General features: G+C 41.4%; 1 protein-coding gene across 1 annotated transcript in view; it reads left to right on the forward strand.

Moving 5' to 3' along the window:
- LOC117897852 (ETS-like protein pointed) overlaps window positions 1-17,869 on the forward strand; it is a 60,236-nt gene that overhangs the window by 2,752 nt on the left and 39,615 nt on the right. Inside the window, exons 2-3 of the mRNA XM_034806922.1 lie at window positions 3,409-3,757; window positions 5,502-5,604. Of these exons, the coding sequence (XP_034662813.1) occupies window positions 3,422-3,757; window positions 5,502-5,604 (439 nt within the window). The 5' untranslated portion in view covers window positions 3,409-3,421. The remainder of the gene's footprint in view (window positions 1-3,408; window positions 3,758-5,501; window positions 5,605-17,869) is intronic.

Below are 17,869 nucleotides of genomic sequence, written 5' to 3' on the forward strand. Positions count from 1 at the left end.
ACAGAGGGAGATACAGAGGGAGAGAGAGAGAGAGTAGAAGCAAGGGGCAAAGAAACCTCAATTATGGGAACCACTGATCTTCATGGTTGAAATTATTGATTATAAAAAGCATTTACTTAACATTCGTTTATTAAATTTCTTGTTCCACTTGAAATGGGATTTCTAGGACCAGGGCAAACGCTCTCTACCACTTAGATTCGACCGAGTGGTGCTGCTGCATAACGCGCGACACGTGTAATGATTATAAGATAATAAGATCATAAGATCCTCCATTCCTAAATAATTTCAGTTGAAAAAAGACTCAAATATACCATAAGACTATCCGCCGAATGACATTATAATTACGAACCCCTTAAGGATCTAGTATTTGCTCTGATCTGAAACCAGAAATCAATTTGGGGTGCCAAAAATGATGCCAATTATCTCTTGCTGCCAGGCCAGGCCAGGCCAGAGCACTTTAATGCGTCAATAAATTATATAGTTTTGGCTGTGTGAAAAATTGCATTTAGTATTTTTACCAAAAGCCCAAACCACAAAATGTAATCCCCCAATCCCTCTAAGCTATATATAAATTTCTGCCAGCACACAAGTAATATCGTTTCTACGAGTGCTGAGAGTATATTTTTGCTGCATTCGTATGATGCTGTTCCACATTGTTCAATCAATGATTGCACTGCGAGTGAATGAGAGGGCGGAGTGGCACTCGGTTGCACTCGCTTGTTGATTTTTTATTTTATTATCCATTTAAATGTTGATTAACTTAAATTCGTTTTTTTAGTGCACATTCACTTGTGAGAATACGAGTTTATATCGTGGATATATCGTGTGATATGTGTGTCTTTTGGTTCCGATCTCTGTTTCCACCAGCAGTGGACGCAGAAAATCAGCAAATCAAATCAAAAATTGATTTCGCAAACACAAAAAAGCTGCAATTTATGCAACGGTTTTTCATTTTCAAATACCCTAGCGTAAAAGGGGTATATGACATATGCCAGATAGTCCGATGTCAGAGGGGGACACTGGTAGACAGAGAGACAGTATGTTAATGGCTCTTAAAGGGTACTTCAAGCTTCGAGCTTCAAGCTTCAGGCTTCGGCTTTGCTTTTCTTTGTTTTTGTTTTTCTTTCAGTTTTAGATCCAGAGCGCGAATATGGTGACATTTCAAGGGGGATTTACATTCATATGTACATACATTTGTGTGTATGTAATTGTAGATAAGGCCACTAGATAGCTGTCACAAAAGCACTGTAGAAGAGGGAGAACGAAAACTTAAACTCAGTCGTCACCGATGCGACAGCTTCTCCACTCCGCTCCCCGTGTATTTGCATACCGTATCTAATTAGACGACCACTTGCCTGGAAGATCCTCACATACTCTCTTTGTAGATCTCTTGCTCGGCTGATAGCTATATGTTCTCTACATGTGTATGTATGTTTGTGCGAGTATATGCAGATATGCGTAAGGTTTTTACCCAAGGTTTCAGAATGTTTAAAGATGCTGTTGAGGAATATTGTATGTGTTGGTAATATTACCATATATTCCATTCTTTCCTCGTTCGATCTTGTAAATTTGAAGTATGCATTGGCATCCTGAATGGAATGATCATTAGATGCTCAATATTTGAACTCTATAGCCCCCTGTTATTCACCCTGAAAATGCCATTAAACTTGGTATATTAGATCCAATCACATTTTAAACAAAATATATTACATGTAAATACAAAACAAAATACTTTCAACCTAATGGTGCTACTTCAGTATTCAGTCATTCAGAACCCCATTATAAAGTACTTAAATTTTAAGACTTTTTTGTTTATTTCCAAAATATTTATTGGTAATCATTATCCACAAATATAAAAAAAATAGACTGCACATTTTGGAATAATTTTTTGCTAAGCACCACTGGAATAGAGAGATAGAGAGAGATTGCAGGCAGCTCTTTAGCTTTGAAATTTGGATAGAGCCTCACTTCAGAATCCACTTGCATTTTATCGCATGTTTTGTGCCCCCGTTTTTGGTATTACTTTTTCCTTCACTTTGTTTATCACTAAAATGTTTTTATCAGTCGCAGGGCGTGTGTACTTGTATTTAATGTAAATATACTCGTAATTGTTAATGCGTAATTTACTGGGATTTATCTTGAGGGGCAATGGGGGGAACCGTAATTTATATTTATTTATAGTGAAGCATCAGCACCCAGCATCAGTAGGGAACAGCAGAGCCCCCACAAGCTCTGCTGGCTGGTTGGGATGGAATTGTGGCAGAAACCCTTATAAGAAGCCCAACCAGAACCCGAACCCAAACCCTCATGTGTACTTTGGAGATTTCTTCTCTTCTTTCTCGGCGGTGTCTTATCTCTGCTCCGGCACTTCCGTTTGATATAAGTTCCCTAAGAATTTATTATTCTTTTTCGGATTTGGACGTGAGTTCGGATGGAAATTTTGTCAACTGTTGCGGGATGATGAATACTAGAAGAAAGAGTAGACGTAGAGATTGAAAAAGGAAATGGAAATCGGCAGAATAATTGTAGGACTTCGACTTGGCTTCTTTATCTTTCGATCTTCAAGATTTTCCCAACTATTCTTTAGTTGAATAACCCTAAAAATAGAAAGAAGTTCTATTGAAAATCATAAAAAGAGATCCAGAGAAACCACCCGAGAAACAGAGCAAAAGCTGAAGGGTGAAATCTGTTTAGCCTAAAATCTGAACACATGGAATATATCGTATAAAGAACGAACAGAAGATCTATCACCGTGTGGATGTGCTCTTCTGTCTGGCTTGATCTCTCCCTCTCTCTCTCTCTCTCTATCTGTCTTTGTCGTACTTCAAAGTAATTTTTCATGTTTTTTGCTGTCTTGAATGAGTTCCCAAATCCCCCAAATGCCCAAACAACATCATAATCATCCGCTGTTAGGCCCGAGTAAATATTTGATAGCTCTAAAGACACAGAACTCTAAAGAGGAGAACCCATTAGAAATATATATGTACATATATTGAGAAAAACCCTTTGGGAAACCGCCTTACAGCCCAAAGAATAAATTCATACGAGTACGGACGAGTGTCTGCCATGGATGGATGGATGCTGTTTAAATATCAGACCAAAAGTGTGCTCATGGGCGGTGCCTTTTGTTGTGGCTCTGTGTGCACCTCAAAAGGAGGCGGCCTTTGATGTTGCAAAAGTGTCATAATTTGTTGAATCAACAGACAGAGAGAGAGAGAGAGAAAGAGACATGGAGACCCGTGTGCAAAGGTGCGAACGGGAGGTGTGAACGAGGTCCAATAAAAATTACTGCTAAATGGTGCGATAATTGTGCCGATAATTGCCTCCCATTTGTGGCACTCATTTTCCGCTTTTCCTCTTGCATTGATTTGTTTACTAATTTCCACGTTCTCCGTTTTCCCCTTCTAGATGCCTTCACAATATGGAATTGGCGATTTGTAAAACAGATCTATCTGCCACAAAGTTTATGCTGCCACCACCAGCGTTGCCCCCCGCATCCAACGCCATTGCCACAGGAGGAGGAGCCGCCGCAGGTGGAACACACTCTTCGTCGTCCGTTGCACAGTTTTCCTTCCCCACCAACCTCAACGAACTGTTCAACGGCTTCAACGCTGGTCATCTGTTTAAATCACAGCCGCAGCACAGCGTCAGCATTCATTCATCGGTGGTGCCATCGATCCTGAATAGCAATAACTCCACCAGCAACATGAGGCTCAAGAAGAACCGAAAGGTTACATTTCTAACGAGTTTAGTGGAGGTAAGGCATTGCATTTTCACTTATTCTAGTCTAAAGAAATGTATTCAGAAATGGGATAAATTCTGTTGAAGAACCTCAAAAATATAGGGATATCATTGGGCATCTGGTTGAAGATCTGCATAAAGCTGAGCTAGAAAAGTTATCCGTTCATTTGTACAGAGATTCTTCATTCCAAGATCTCGTTAAGCAAACACTCGATGATCAATGATCCCATTGATTTCTAACTCTTCAAGGACTTTCACGTAGATCTGCTGCTGATCGATGGCTGCATAAATTCTATAATTTCTATATATAAACTGTTTTGTGGCTGATCGATCGATAGCCTGTCTGTCTGGCTGTCCATCGTTTTCTATGCCACTTTGACAGCCTCGACTGCATCGATCGATGACAGCGCTCGCGAGAGGGAGAGGGAGAGACCTCAATCCGGAATGCAAAACACGTCGAAGCGAGCGGATTCTAAATTTGGTTAACGCAACGCAAGCGCAATTATTATGTATTATGCTTATTGATTTTTATCCAACACCCTTTAAATATTTATTACCGAACGATCCACCAAGGCAGCAAATCGTCTCTGGGAGATCTCTTTGAAGCGTGGTGGAGAGGGTGTCCTAAAGTCGCGTCTACGCGTCACTCAAAGGCGTAATTCTATTGTGTAAACAATCTATTGTCCGAGAGTAAATGTGTCTGCTATAAAAGCCAGAAGCGTGCCACTTAATTTATGACGCATCTTGCGATAGAAGCGATTGACAAAAGGCCGCCCATCCATACCTACCGATCGTTCGAAGGAACTGAAAAAAGTCTCGAACAATGGTTTTGTGTAGGGCTTCCCATCGGGACATTCTTTCTCGGTTCCAGCTGATCTTTTGGGGATCGTTTCAGAGCCTGCGGTTCAGCGCATATCCGCTGAACCGTTGACCACTTTCATCCGGTCCGTGACCCCAAGGGCTTGACGATCCTTTCTCTCTCAGGACATGGCCCGCTGTGCAGTCGCTTGGAAAATGCCCAGCCCACAATGTAATCCGATCTCTATCATGTCTGGGCAGCAGCAGCAGCAGAAAGAGTCTTCTTGGGTTTCCATTTCGGAACGAAACTGAAGCTTAAAACCAAAAGATACTTTTTCATGGGGCATGTGTGGCGGGGTGCAGCCAGGAGAGCCCCCGAATTGAGTTCCCAATCGAAATTTGTGTGTGATACACACATTTCATTTGACTATTCTGACCTCCATTATCATTAAGCGACGACACAGTGGGACCTCTCTCTGGATCCCCCTCTCTGTATATGTATATGGAAGTCAAACGTACAATTCAATTTATTAGAACGAGATCTCTCAAGGGGGGTGGGAGGAGATCTCGCTGCTCTGCTGTGGACATTGGGGCAGTCCACAGAGGCACCCGTCAATTGCTGGCAATCTATTCCATGTTCCGTGGCTGGCTCTGATTACTCGAGCCGCCCCCTGGTTACACTTTTCAGAGACAGAGGGCGAGATGGTAGGGCGGGAACATGTGTACATTTATTTTGTAATTGGGTAAAAGTGGCTTGTTTATAAATATGTACAAACACACAGCACACACACACACACAATCGTTTGGAAGAAGGGGAGGCAGGCCTTGTTGTGGATTTAATCATTGTATGACAGATTTTACATGGAGAGTACACACAGTAAAAACTAAGATAAATAAGTTAAAATAAGATACGTTATGGGACTCCTTCTATAACCTTTGCCTCTCCATTTTCTCTATTCTAGTCGAAGAACATCTTCATCAAAGAGGAGCCCATCAATGGTTGCAAGGACTTGCCGCCCACAATCTGCAGTTTATCGGATATTTCAGATCATGAAGCCTCCTTGGGTGAGTACACTAGAACCCACCCATATCTCATTTATGCGGATTGCTTACGATGACAAACTGCCAGAAAAGAAACCCCACTTTACTTTACTCCTTCATTTATTTGATTTGTATTATTATGTCTTTGGTTTTGCTTTTCATTTTGTTTGTTGAATGGCATTTTGTGGTCTTTGTGGGCTTCAATTTGATAACAGATTTCCAAGAAATTCGTACTCCATAATAATTGAAGAGCAAAACGTTGTTGAAGAGCTTGGCTGCGAATGCGAATGTTCAACAATTATATGGTTGGGGCGCGTTTCGTTATGGCCCTATCAGTTGCCACAAGCACAACAGATATGTACATTAATATATACTATGTAGAATATATTTGTTCATGGAAGAGCATTGCTCTAGTTCTCTGCAACGAGTATTGTAGAGTGTCAAGCCATCATTAGTCATGGTTCTGTATGTCTTTTCCTTTTAGTTTGGCAGTTGTAATACCATGAAATACATCCCATAACAACGCTACCTTCACTCCTATATGATCCACAGATGAAATGGTAGTTTAAATGATAAAGTTTCCGCTAGAGAGTTCTTTATTTAGAGGATATATCATGGTCGAACCGATTTTTGTAATCCATTCCTATTGTTAGTCGTTTTTTTTTTGCCTTTTGAACCGTGCGATAAAAAAGGCGCTGACACAGAGAAAAAGAGAGAGATGCAGAAGTATACCAAGAGAGAGAGAGAGGGAGGGAAACATTATTTGGCGATAAGATAATGCCCCACAGCAAAAAAAAAGCGTGTGGCTTGAAAGAATCCACACGAAAATAAGGAAAAGATACGATTATTGTTTTGCAGAGGGATTGTTCTAGCACCATAACACATGATATATGTATGTGTGTGGATTGTATGTGGATTGTATGTACTATTATTTATTGTATGAATGAAAAAATGTACATAATTATCGGTAGCATTTCGCATAGATTTCTGTGAAAAGTCACGTCGTTTGCTTCCGGTGGGTGCGCGCCCAGCCCAGTGTTCTTCCTCCTTCCTCAGAAAATCCGGCAAAATGCCAAGAGAGAGAGAGAACTTACATTCAACCATTCATTTGGTCATTCATTTACCCAATCATTTGCTCTTTCGTTCATTCATTCATTCACTCGTTCAATCCGCTTTGGGGCTCCTCTTTGAGAGCGAAAAAAAGGCTACATTTGCATTTGAAAAAACACGAAATAAATATCTGAGAAATATGCAGAGGGTTACCTTACCACGTACTCCCCCTTATGCTCTTCCTATTCAACTGCTGCTGCTGCTGTCAATCAGGCAATACGTCAGTCAGTCACTCACTCACGCAGTCTTTTCAGGCAGTCCCTCCATTCACCCATCATCCATCCGTTTGTCAGTCCACTGATCGTATACGTAATGTGACAAAAACATTGTCGGTTTACCCTTTACAGAGATATATGTATAAAAAGGTTATTTTGATTTGATGATCATACCACTACATCCTATAGTTAATATGGGAAGTTCGTTTGAGAAATGTCTCTGAGATAGACCTCTTCCAAAACATCTCAAAATATTCCGAATTAGGGTATCCTTTGGGTTACATATGTACAAATCTTTACTGGTAGAGTAATAAGAGTTGATTAGTGGAAGATCCTATTACTGTATCTTCAAGAGTATCAACAACTGCGACGTCTCCCCTTGAGCTACTCTTTCTTTTATCGCTTTTGTTGTTGTTCTGCTGCTGCTGCTGCCGCGCTTTGACATGTGTCTACTATACTTTATCTATTACACAGATACATACACATACACATCTATGTATGTACATATGTATGTATGTACATATGTATATTGTTAGGTTGTATCGGACAACGTTTTATGGTAATTTGTTATGCATCTTTTGCCCTGATGTTTGCTGTTTTTTTGTGGCCGCAGCGAGAGAACAATGTACCGAGCAAATATGTGTTAATAATGAGAAATTCTTGTGATTCGACAATAATACTAAATACTGGGAAAGTACTTCTACTTATGAGTAACACTTACGGCAAGACTCCACTCCGAAGGCGAAAGCAAAGTCCGAAGGCACTTCTCCCCCGAGAATTCAAGTCTCTAGAACTTTACTGCGATTTGAAGCTTTAAAGAGGTTAATCTCTTGAATATTTCCCCAGAGCTTTAAAAGATTAAGAATATTCCAGGAAATATTCTCTTCTCTCAGTAAAATATCTAAAAATATTTACTGAACTATTTTCATTAATTAAGATCATATTCCAATCCGTCAAAACTCTAGCAGTGCAGACTCGGTTTCCATCATAAATCCATGAAAATGTATCTGTATCTTTGTTGTATCTGTGCCATGACACACATCAGGCCACATGAGGAACGAAGCCCACTGCCAGCTGGAGCCTCCTCAGGGTAAAAACCATTTTAGTGCTGTTTTAATGTTTATAAAAGAAAAAGATCTTGGGGATACACTGGAAAGAAAGGAACGGGACGGAACGGGACCCGAACTCGTACAGAACCCCCGAAAAAAAGAGACGTAAAAAGTATTTATGTACAATATTTATGTCTTATCGCTGCGTAGAGATCAACAAAAGCGCAAACACAATTTCAATGTCAACGCAGCGACAAAAGCAGCAACAGCAACAACAGAAACCAAGACTAAAAGTCAGTGCCCAACTAAATATATGTACAAACACATACAGATGCATAAACATATAGTGCCTTAAATATATATAGAAAATATGCTCGTACTCTCTCTTACACACATCTGTGGAACCAGAGGAGTCCCTTGCTCTGCCTGCGCGACGGCAGCATGAACTTTTCGCTCGTCGCGTCGCTAGAAGAGATCGCCCGACCATAAAATGGCAACAGAAAAGGGGAATAAACGATACGGGGACCTTGGGGATACCCTATAATTGGATGTAACTGTGTGCAAAGAATATTGTTATTTTTAATTCTGAATTTGTAAAAGGAATCCCCGGTAAAATTTCTTTGATTTGCACATATGGAAAGTAGAAGAACAAAATATTTCATTTACCAGTCTCTGGTCTAAGCAAGGACCTATGTATGTTGCAAACCTTTCCGTACATAAACCATACTCTTCTTATACTCCCAGTGTAGGGCATAGAAATCACTAAAACAAAAAAACATGCAAAAACGTTGACAACTGCGCAGATGCTGCCAGAAGAGGGGGAGGAGGAGGAGGAGACCTCTCTTCAATGGGCATGGGATAAAAAAAAGGGGGGAACATCAGTCAGAAGAAAACGAAAAAGAGACTGAGGAAGGAGAGCCTGAAGAGGAGCAAGAGGGCGCAGTCACGTACATTTAGTTTACATTTTGGTGGATAAAAGATACTGACAGGGCTGCCCTTATTTTAATTATATGCACACATACGAACACACATATTTACATTCCTATGTACATATGTAAATATCTTTATTCTATATACCACACACACACAACTATACTAGCGGCCAGCGCTTTAATCATCTCTCATTAATCATAAACTTTGAAAATAACAACCACAAAAAAAAGGAAAAAAAGAAACAAATAAATTAAGCAAATTAAATTTTTTTCTTATTAAATATGGCCTAAGATTTGTATGAAAATAATATAAAAATGCTTTGAATGAGCGCCAACATCAGAGAGAAACAGCAAGAGAGAGAGAGAGGGATCCAAAGCCAGAGAGAGAAAGATCAACAGCAGCAGAGAGAACTAGCCCCAAACGTCAGAGAGAGCACTCTGCTCTGCCGACGCTAACGCTAACGTCGGCGTCGCAGCCATGCGCCCCACAACTTTCATTCATTTTGGCGCTCATTTCATTCATCCAATTGCTGCTGGCGTCGCAGTCAGCGTTAGCTTCGAAGTGCTCTCTCTCTCTCTTTTTCAGATTCTCTCAGCCAGAAAACACGTTCGTTTTCATTCAAACTCGCACAAAACAAAAAACGTTTGTTGGTTCTGTTTTTGCTGTTGGGGAATGGGGGATACGTACCCCGTACCGATCGCCTTAAGGCTTTGAAATGCAGTTGATGAATGATTTAGGGGGGCTGTATGTATGATGGGGATCCAGCGACTGGATCTTGTTGGTTGTCTCTTTCTCTCTCGCTCTGTTGATCTTCCTCTTTTGCTGCTGTCGTTGGATCTTGATGTTTGTTTCCTTCCTTTTTTTGCGTGCTCCATTCCGCACTTCGCTCCTCTTCCTCTCGTGGTTCTGCCTGCGCCTAAGTTCCTGCAAACCGGCTTTGTCTTTGGGGTTCCTCCTCTTAAAGTCCCTCTTTTATCTCTGTTTCTGCGGCTGCTTTGCCTCCTCTGCAGTCTTTGCCAGTGCTGGTGCTCTGTCGTTGTGTCTGCCGCTGTCCGTGGGCGCGTCGCTGGCTTGTAGCTCAGCTTTGACTGCGACTGCAATCCGTTGGTTGCTTGCTGCATATACCCTGTAAAAGAAAGGTTATATGTAACTATTTGTCAGTCGAGTCGAGTATTAGGTCCATTGTTACAAATGTTGTAATTAAAGTTTTTGTAGATCATAAAGTGGTGCTCTGCAGATGGGATGACAGTCGAAAAGTTCTTGAAAAACATTTCATCAAGATGAAATCAGAATTTTTTGCTTCAAATACCTTATCCCTTAAATTTAATCAAAATTCTATGATTTTTTCAAGGGTATCAAAGGACTCTGTATCCAAAAGCCAGCTCTCCCTTGTTTCTGTATTTATTTTGATTTTTAGAGTTGCTTTCTTCTTCTTCTTCGGGGCCTCTACGCTTTATTTATTCATAATTTGAACTCTCCCGCTTTGCCTGTGTCGCTTCCCCTGCTTCCATGCCGTTCCCCCGCCTTTTCTTATGCGCTCCCACTGCCCATTCCCATTACCATTCCCCCCTCGAAAAACGCACAATTTGTTGCCAGCTGGAAATGGAGCTGGAAAACGAGTTGACTGCCGCACAGAAAAAAACACACAACAAATCCACACACTTGCTGCTGCTCCTCTCTCTCGTGTTTCTTTTTCGGATTTAAGTTTTTTGTTTTAATTTAAGTTTTTTTCATACCTTTCAAATTTTCATGTTCACAGATCTTTTTTTTGTTTCTGCTTCTTCTTTTCTGTTTCGTTTGGGTATCCACTTCTTCTTACTGTCCACTTCTTGAGGTTGTCTCTTTCGTGGAATTGCTGCGTTAACAACTTTTTAGGCTGCTGTTGTTGTTCCACAATTTTTCATTCATTCAATTCATTCATTCGTTTGGTCATTCATGCAGAGGAACGTGCATACAATTCTACAATGTAGAATCTACATACAGGAGTTGGTGTGCGTGTGTGTTTGTGTACATATCGCATGTTCTTTATTTCCATATTTCATATGCGCAAGGTGTATGCGGTGTAGGGTGGGGCATGTCTATCCGCAGAGCTCATTCCAACGAAGCTTTCCGAGTGCCTATCGCACTTTACCTTTTTGGACTCCCTTACCAACTACCCTTTTGTTATACATCTTGCCCGTGCATTGCCCACTTTGTATTCACTTACTATTTTTGGGGATCTTTTCGTTTGCGTTTTATGTTTGCTTTGCTGTTGTTGCTCTTTTCGTTCGTTCTCTCTGCGCGTGTGCGTGTGTGTGTGTGTGTGTGTGTGAGTTGGTGTGTTTTGCCTTATTCTGCTTTATTCATTCATAAAAATTTTTACAGCTCCAGCCGCTGATTTTGCTTTCCGTTATTGTTGTTGTTGTTTCGCTGAAAATTAATTGCTTGAGAACTTTTGATTCATTCGCATTTTAGTTTTGTTTGTTTGTATGTATGTACGGTGGGGTGGGGGGAGGCTTTTAATTTTTTATTGTTGTAAAATTTCATGATTGCATTATTCGATCGGAAATTGCATATTGAAGGAATAGAAATAAATCAACAATGCATACAATAATTTACGGTACAGTAAAAGTTCTCCTGAGTTGACAGCCACAGATTAGATGGGGATGCCGATGATTTTTCACAAGAATCCTCATGGGTTGAGGCCTTTACGGTTGCATAATTTGTACGCGTTATAAATTTTAATTTTCTTCAAAACAAATCACTCTCTAAAGAAATCTTATCTCTCTCCCTGTGGAATTCCTCTTAGGGGACAGTACCCTCTGGAAATCTTATCGCCATCAAGTAGTTCCGCACTAATCTGTTTTCCCTTTCTTCCACGCTTCTTTCCTCTACTATTCTCTTTGCTCTCCTAAAATATGTAAATCGTTAACAATAAAAAAAGTTGGTTCATCTCTCTGTGTAGAACGGAAGTATCCCTCTTTTTTCGCTCAGTGTAGAACGGATGTGTCTAAATTGAGAGCATCCCATGGACAAATTAGCAGCATTTGTTGTTCTTTCTCTCTCTCTCTCTCTCTTTGTTTGTTTCTTGTTATTGTTGTTGCGCTTGTAAAAAGCCCAGCACATGGCTAATCAGCACGAACCGAAAAAGAGTCAGACATGTTGTAGGGGGAGACCTAAAGAGACATACAGACAGTGAGTGAGAGAGGGGTGGGAGAAACCTCTTACCATGCACATAAATCAGGGCAAACTGAATAGTTCTCAGGTAACCCTCGTACAGCAGACGCGTGCGACCTTCACCAATTTGAACTTACCCAAAAAAGAACACTCACTTTGGTTCCAATCTGCCCCGTACTCTTTCCCCACACGTAAACCTCATGCCAAAGAGGAGGCACAATATGAGAGAGAGAGAGAGAGTGCGCCGATATTTGTAGCTGCCCGATAAGAGGCCCCTCGATTTCGTTATCTAAAAGGGTGGTGGTGGGGCCGAAGGGTTTGCCCTGGCTGGAGGCACTTCAATATTATAATGCACTTAGCCTACACCTTGAAAGATCGAACAAGCGAAAAGAACAACAACAAAAAGTATGTTTGTGCACTTGCGGGTGAATTCTTTAACAAAAAGGAAAGGGAACCAGACAGAAAGAACGAAGAAAATTTAAAACAATTAAAGTAAATTTAAGTTATAATTAATAGAACTCAAATAGTAGCAATACTTTATTGAAAAGATTCGTTTCTTGTGGGTTAAAGCTGTGTTTTAATGGTAAAAACCGCTTGACTTGCCTTTGAACGAGCTTCGCCTTAAAGAAGTTTTGTTTTGTATTCGTTTGATTAACTTTATTCAAAAATTTCGAAAGAAATAGCTATACATATGGCTATTTGTTGTCCACAGATAAGAGCTGGTGAAAACCCAGCATTATCAGAGTGTTTATTTATTCTGAATTGGACTTGTCACCAGAGCTCCACATGTGGTACCCTTGCTGCTTACTGGGATGTGCGGGCTGCAGTGCTGTCGTGAGGTATCTTTTGCACAAGCAAACCTAGTCGGGCAGCATACCTTCACGTTTGAAATTCGCGCTAGTTTATTCTTCTAAATATCAGTTTCGTGGCAGCGAGCTCTGGGCAGATATGTATAGACATTCTGACTAAAGCTGGCATGTATGAAACGTTAATGTAAAAACTGAAGTTCAAACTATGACATCTTGGAGCGCCACTGCGCGGCCATGTAGATAGTAGTTCCACAGAAAAGCGTAGCGCTGCTGGCTCCTGAAAATTGTTTTTTATTTAATTAATAACATTTGAAAGTTTAGTTATCCTTGAATTCATGACATTCATTGAAATTATTGGTCCCATATTTTTGTAAACTGAGGCTTCCCTGCTCTTACACACTATGAATGAGAGCTATGTGGACTTGTGACTCCCGCCCTAGAGGAAATCTCAAACATATGGAGTTAATGAAATAATCCAATCAACATTTAATAGGTTTTTGAATCTCACCATAAATATGTTATATTTTCTGCATAAAATACAAATTTGAAGGCCATTGAAATATTTGACTTTTGTTTCCTTGCCCTAAATGGGAGAAATGATTTAAAAAGAAACTCTTGCGCGTGCCATCTAGTAAATTATTTTGATAATTTAGACAAATGCTTAAAGAAAAAGATACAAAATAACGCAGAGTCAATTAGAGACCGTTTTAGGATAAATTCAATTAATCATAAATGCCAAATATGGAACACAGATCGGAGATATAAGATACAATCGTATCCAAAAGGAAATGTCTGAAATCCCATTAGGAAATGGCTGCAAAACAAATATGAATCAATTAATGCAACAAAAGGCAACCTGTCCACGAAGCAGCCTCTGAGATACTTGCACACACACACACACACACGCACAGAGAGCTGCAGACACATGGACACACAGATACTTGTATCCAGATTAGATGGCAACAAATTGCGGCATGTGTGGAAACCCGTTCTTGGGACAGCTTCAATTGCATTTGGATGATTTAGCAACCGTCGTCGGACGGACCAATTGATAATCGCAATCGCTGAGAAATTGAATCATATGCGGTACACGCAGCATAGGATCCGATCGAACCGATCGAAACGATCACCCCGATCCATATTTATGGATCGTAAGAGTACGAACACCTGCCACAAACATCATTTTCCAGTTGCCTGACTGCCGGCTCTTCCAGGAGTAGACTGCTCCATGCCATCCATCGATCGAGCGATGATCATCAATTGAAGCGTGTCCGCCGACCAGCCCGGCCGCTGCTCTTTTGGCCAATTTAACGCTGCCAGCTCTTCAACCCCTTCTGGCCTGGCCAATTGATAATTTAACGCTTCAATTGGCCCGAAAAACAATAGGCCCTATGACTTATTCGTATTGTCTTGGCCCATTGCCTTTTGGGACTCATTTTCTGCACTGTCATAATTTGTTCAGCATTTTCAAATTAAAGTTTAAGCTGAACATTTCCCCTCCCTCTCCTCACCTGCCTCTTGGTCGTAACGCCTAATGGGTTTTCTCTCTGCCTCTCTCTGTGTATTTTTAATGCCTTTTCTGCAATTGTCATTTGAATTAAAAGCCATTTCGTTGCGGCACTTTAAACTCTCTTTGCCTCTTGAATGCGTTTTTAGATCGTGTCACCTTTTGGCTTTCAAGAGCAAAAGATGATTGGGGGAGGCATTAGCTGGTGGATAGTGATCGTAAATTAAAAGAAATGTGTGTCTATATTTACACACAATTCTATGGCAATCAATCGCTTGGTTTTTGATCAAAATTATAGTCCATAGATAATTCTGGCAAGAATATATCCCATAAACAGCCAAACAGAATGTTTTATATGCCCCGAGCTCGTGCCATAACTTTTCTTCGGGGAAATAGACTCGAAAGCTATTGGCAGATCTATCATGAGATCATGAGCAGGACCAGTCCCTACCCCATAGCCAGCCCCATCCCCTAACCCCTCTCAAATCGCTTTGTGATTCCCCTTTCCCATCCTCGATGCGCACAACAATTTGTCGGCTCTGGCGCTTTTGTGTCTATTCAGACCAGAGAATTCTCTAAACAAAAACAATCGATAAATTCTCATAGAAGATTGCTGCAAGTGGCAGAAGGAAGGAGGGGCATGTGGCATGTGGCAGGGGGAGGGTAAGCTGTAATCCGTGGATAGCGCCATTCGCACAGTGGGTTACCTTTGATGCCGAAACAATTTATCAACGAATTTTATTGAGTGTTTTCCCACTCTTCTGTGTGTGGTGTGTGCTGTGTGTTTCGAGTGCCTTTAGCTGCCTGCATTGGAAATCCACGCCGCCTCTGACGCTGACCATAACACCCACCGATCCAGCCCGAGCCACCCACCCAGCCACCCAGCCACCGATCCACCAATTGTATCGAATTCCGAGTGGAATGGACTGGGGGATCGCTTGTGTGTGACTGGAACAGACATAAATTTGTTTGTACAACGAACATATATTTATATAAGTACTGTGAAACAGTGCGGTACATGTGTATGAGACGGAAAATCACCCTAACCTTTTGATATATTTTCTTGCAATTCCCTCAATTTATCTCCCATTTCTCAAAGTTCTCCCTGTTGTTTGCTTTGTCTTACACTTATGAAACGCACTGCATGTGTACTGTATTTATTCCCTAGCTCGGTGCTCGAATCGGTAGTTAATTTATGCCGCGTTCAAGCATTTAGTTTTGTTTATTTGAAACCTCCCCAAAACACACACAAGATTTGTGGCTCTCCACATAAATTTGTTTGTCAATGCACCTGAAGCCCCTGCCCCTGCCCCTGTCCCTCCCTCTTTCTTGCTCTGTTGAAATTCATTTAATTTTATATTTTAATTTGGTTTCGACTCTCAATTGTTTAGGTAGCCGCCACCGCCACCGCCACCGTTGCCGCATTGCTCAGTGGCAGAGTGTGAAAATTCGGACTCTTGCAACTCTTTTGCTGCATCATCAGCAGCATCTCTAGGCGGAAGAGGCAGTAGTGTGGCTGGTAGAAGGAGCTAAAAGGGGAGCCTCTGATTTTCCTTTTCGACCTCACGGCTAATGCCAACAAACACTCGAGACTCGAGAGAGACTCTTGCGCACACGCAAGCTGCAAGCTGCAACTGCAACTGCAACATTGGAGCAGGTGAAACTTTTGCGGCAACCAGAATAGCGCAGGAGGTGGCACATTTGGGGGAGTGGTGCGGCGTGGTGCGGCGTGGTGGTGGTGGTGGGGCACCAATGAAACAGCTGACCAAACCACTTTTGTGGCATTATAAAACAGGTCTCTCCCATGAGCGAATGGAGGGGACTGCCGGAGAGTCCTGTTTCTCTCTGTCGTTTCTCTTCGCTGCGTATCTCTCTATTAAAAATAGTCTAATGATCAATGGGTGCACCCCCCCGATAGCCCCTATGCAAATGCGAAGGGGGGTGGGAGTTGGACCCGCAGCCAGTTTTTGTGGCAGCCTCTCAACGATCATCATCATCATTGTGGGTCCTAGGGCTGCCAGGCGGCCAGGTGCTATGCTCCATATAGTAGGAAGTGCCACGAAAGTGCAGATTAAAGAGGGTCCCCACGAAAGGAACACAGAAAGCAGAGAAGAGTGAAGGAGGGGAATGGAGGAATGGATTCCATTCAGAGATTGCCACAGCGTGGGCTTATTATCCCACCAAACAAATTGCAACTTCATTTGCCAGCTGAGAGAAAACCCAAAGTCAAATAAGTCATCAATCGGAACCCTCTTCGAGGAAGATCTTTCCGTAATTTACAATGTGGAAAATTAAGTTAGTTCCCCCATGTGTGGGGGCTGTGTGGCGCCACATGTCTTGGCATCTTATTTAAAAAACAATTAATATTATTTTGTTACCCTTTTGAGGAGTTTTTAATTCAATTTTTATCAGCGGGATGGCTAATAGTGCCCCACCGTCACACATTTCGATAGCCCTATTCGAAATTCAGTTATCAATTAATGGCCCGAAAACTGGAAACTGGAAACGGCCAGAAACAAAATGTTTTTACAGCTTGAGATACATTTGATTTGAATGCATTACGAAAGTATCTTTTAATTAATGCAAAGCAAATGGCTTAAAGATACTTAAGGGCAGCACTCCATTTAGATTTGATTGGGTTTTCGGGAGTTTTTAGTGGCTTCTATTTATTTTGCCCCCGGAGTGTGTGAAAGCTATAAAAATGCTTCCATTTCGAATGCTGCAATTTGGTGCCTTTCGCTTAGGGGAACACCGATCGTGCCTTCTATTTGACTTGCAATAAAAGGAAGAACTTGTGCTCCACTTTGGGGGACAAAAACTACTCCTACAGAGACTCCATTTCCCGCTCCCCCGCTCTTATCCGCTGCTGAATAATTATTGCTAATTGATGTTGATGAAAAATGAATTTATGAATGTGTTTTTGTTGCTGTTTGTGCTCTCCGTTGGTTGTTCTATCAATTAAAACAGCACACAACCAGTTGTGGGGCTCACAGATATACAAACGAGTAGTATGAATGAATGAATCAGTGGCTGAATGAATGAATATATAACTGTAAGAATTAGCCAACTTGTGGCAGAAGGAAGTTGTGCCTAAAGATAAGGCCAAGACATATTTTGATGCCACCCCCTGGAGACAGCGATGCGTCATTCGAAGGCAAACAAATTTCATTCATGATTTGGGGCTACGTATGGCCAGAGATAGGAGACTATTTCGCGAGTGTGTATTCGTGGATACAAAATCTATCTAGTATATGGTAGACTCACTCTATAATCTATCTGCATGGCAGTCAGCAGGCAGGCAGGCGGGCACACAAACAAACAAAAGATACGTACACACATGGACACGATAGACGATGGAGAAGCATATTTAATTTGAGGCACAAACTAGCAATGATTAGGAACATCCGGTTTACTAACCGAAAAAAATACACAGCAGCAGCAGCGGCAGAGCGCAGCAGCAGAAGCAGCAACCGAACGACGACGAATCAACCGATGGAACGACGAACGACA

This window comes from Drosophila subobscura, chromosome O (assembly GCF_008121235.1).
Source record: "Drosophila subobscura isolate 14011-0131.10 chromosome O, UCBerk_Dsub_1.0, whole genome shotgun sequence".
NCBI classification, from domain to species: Eukaryota; Metazoa; Arthropoda; class Insecta; order Diptera; family Drosophilidae; genus Drosophila; species Drosophila subobscura.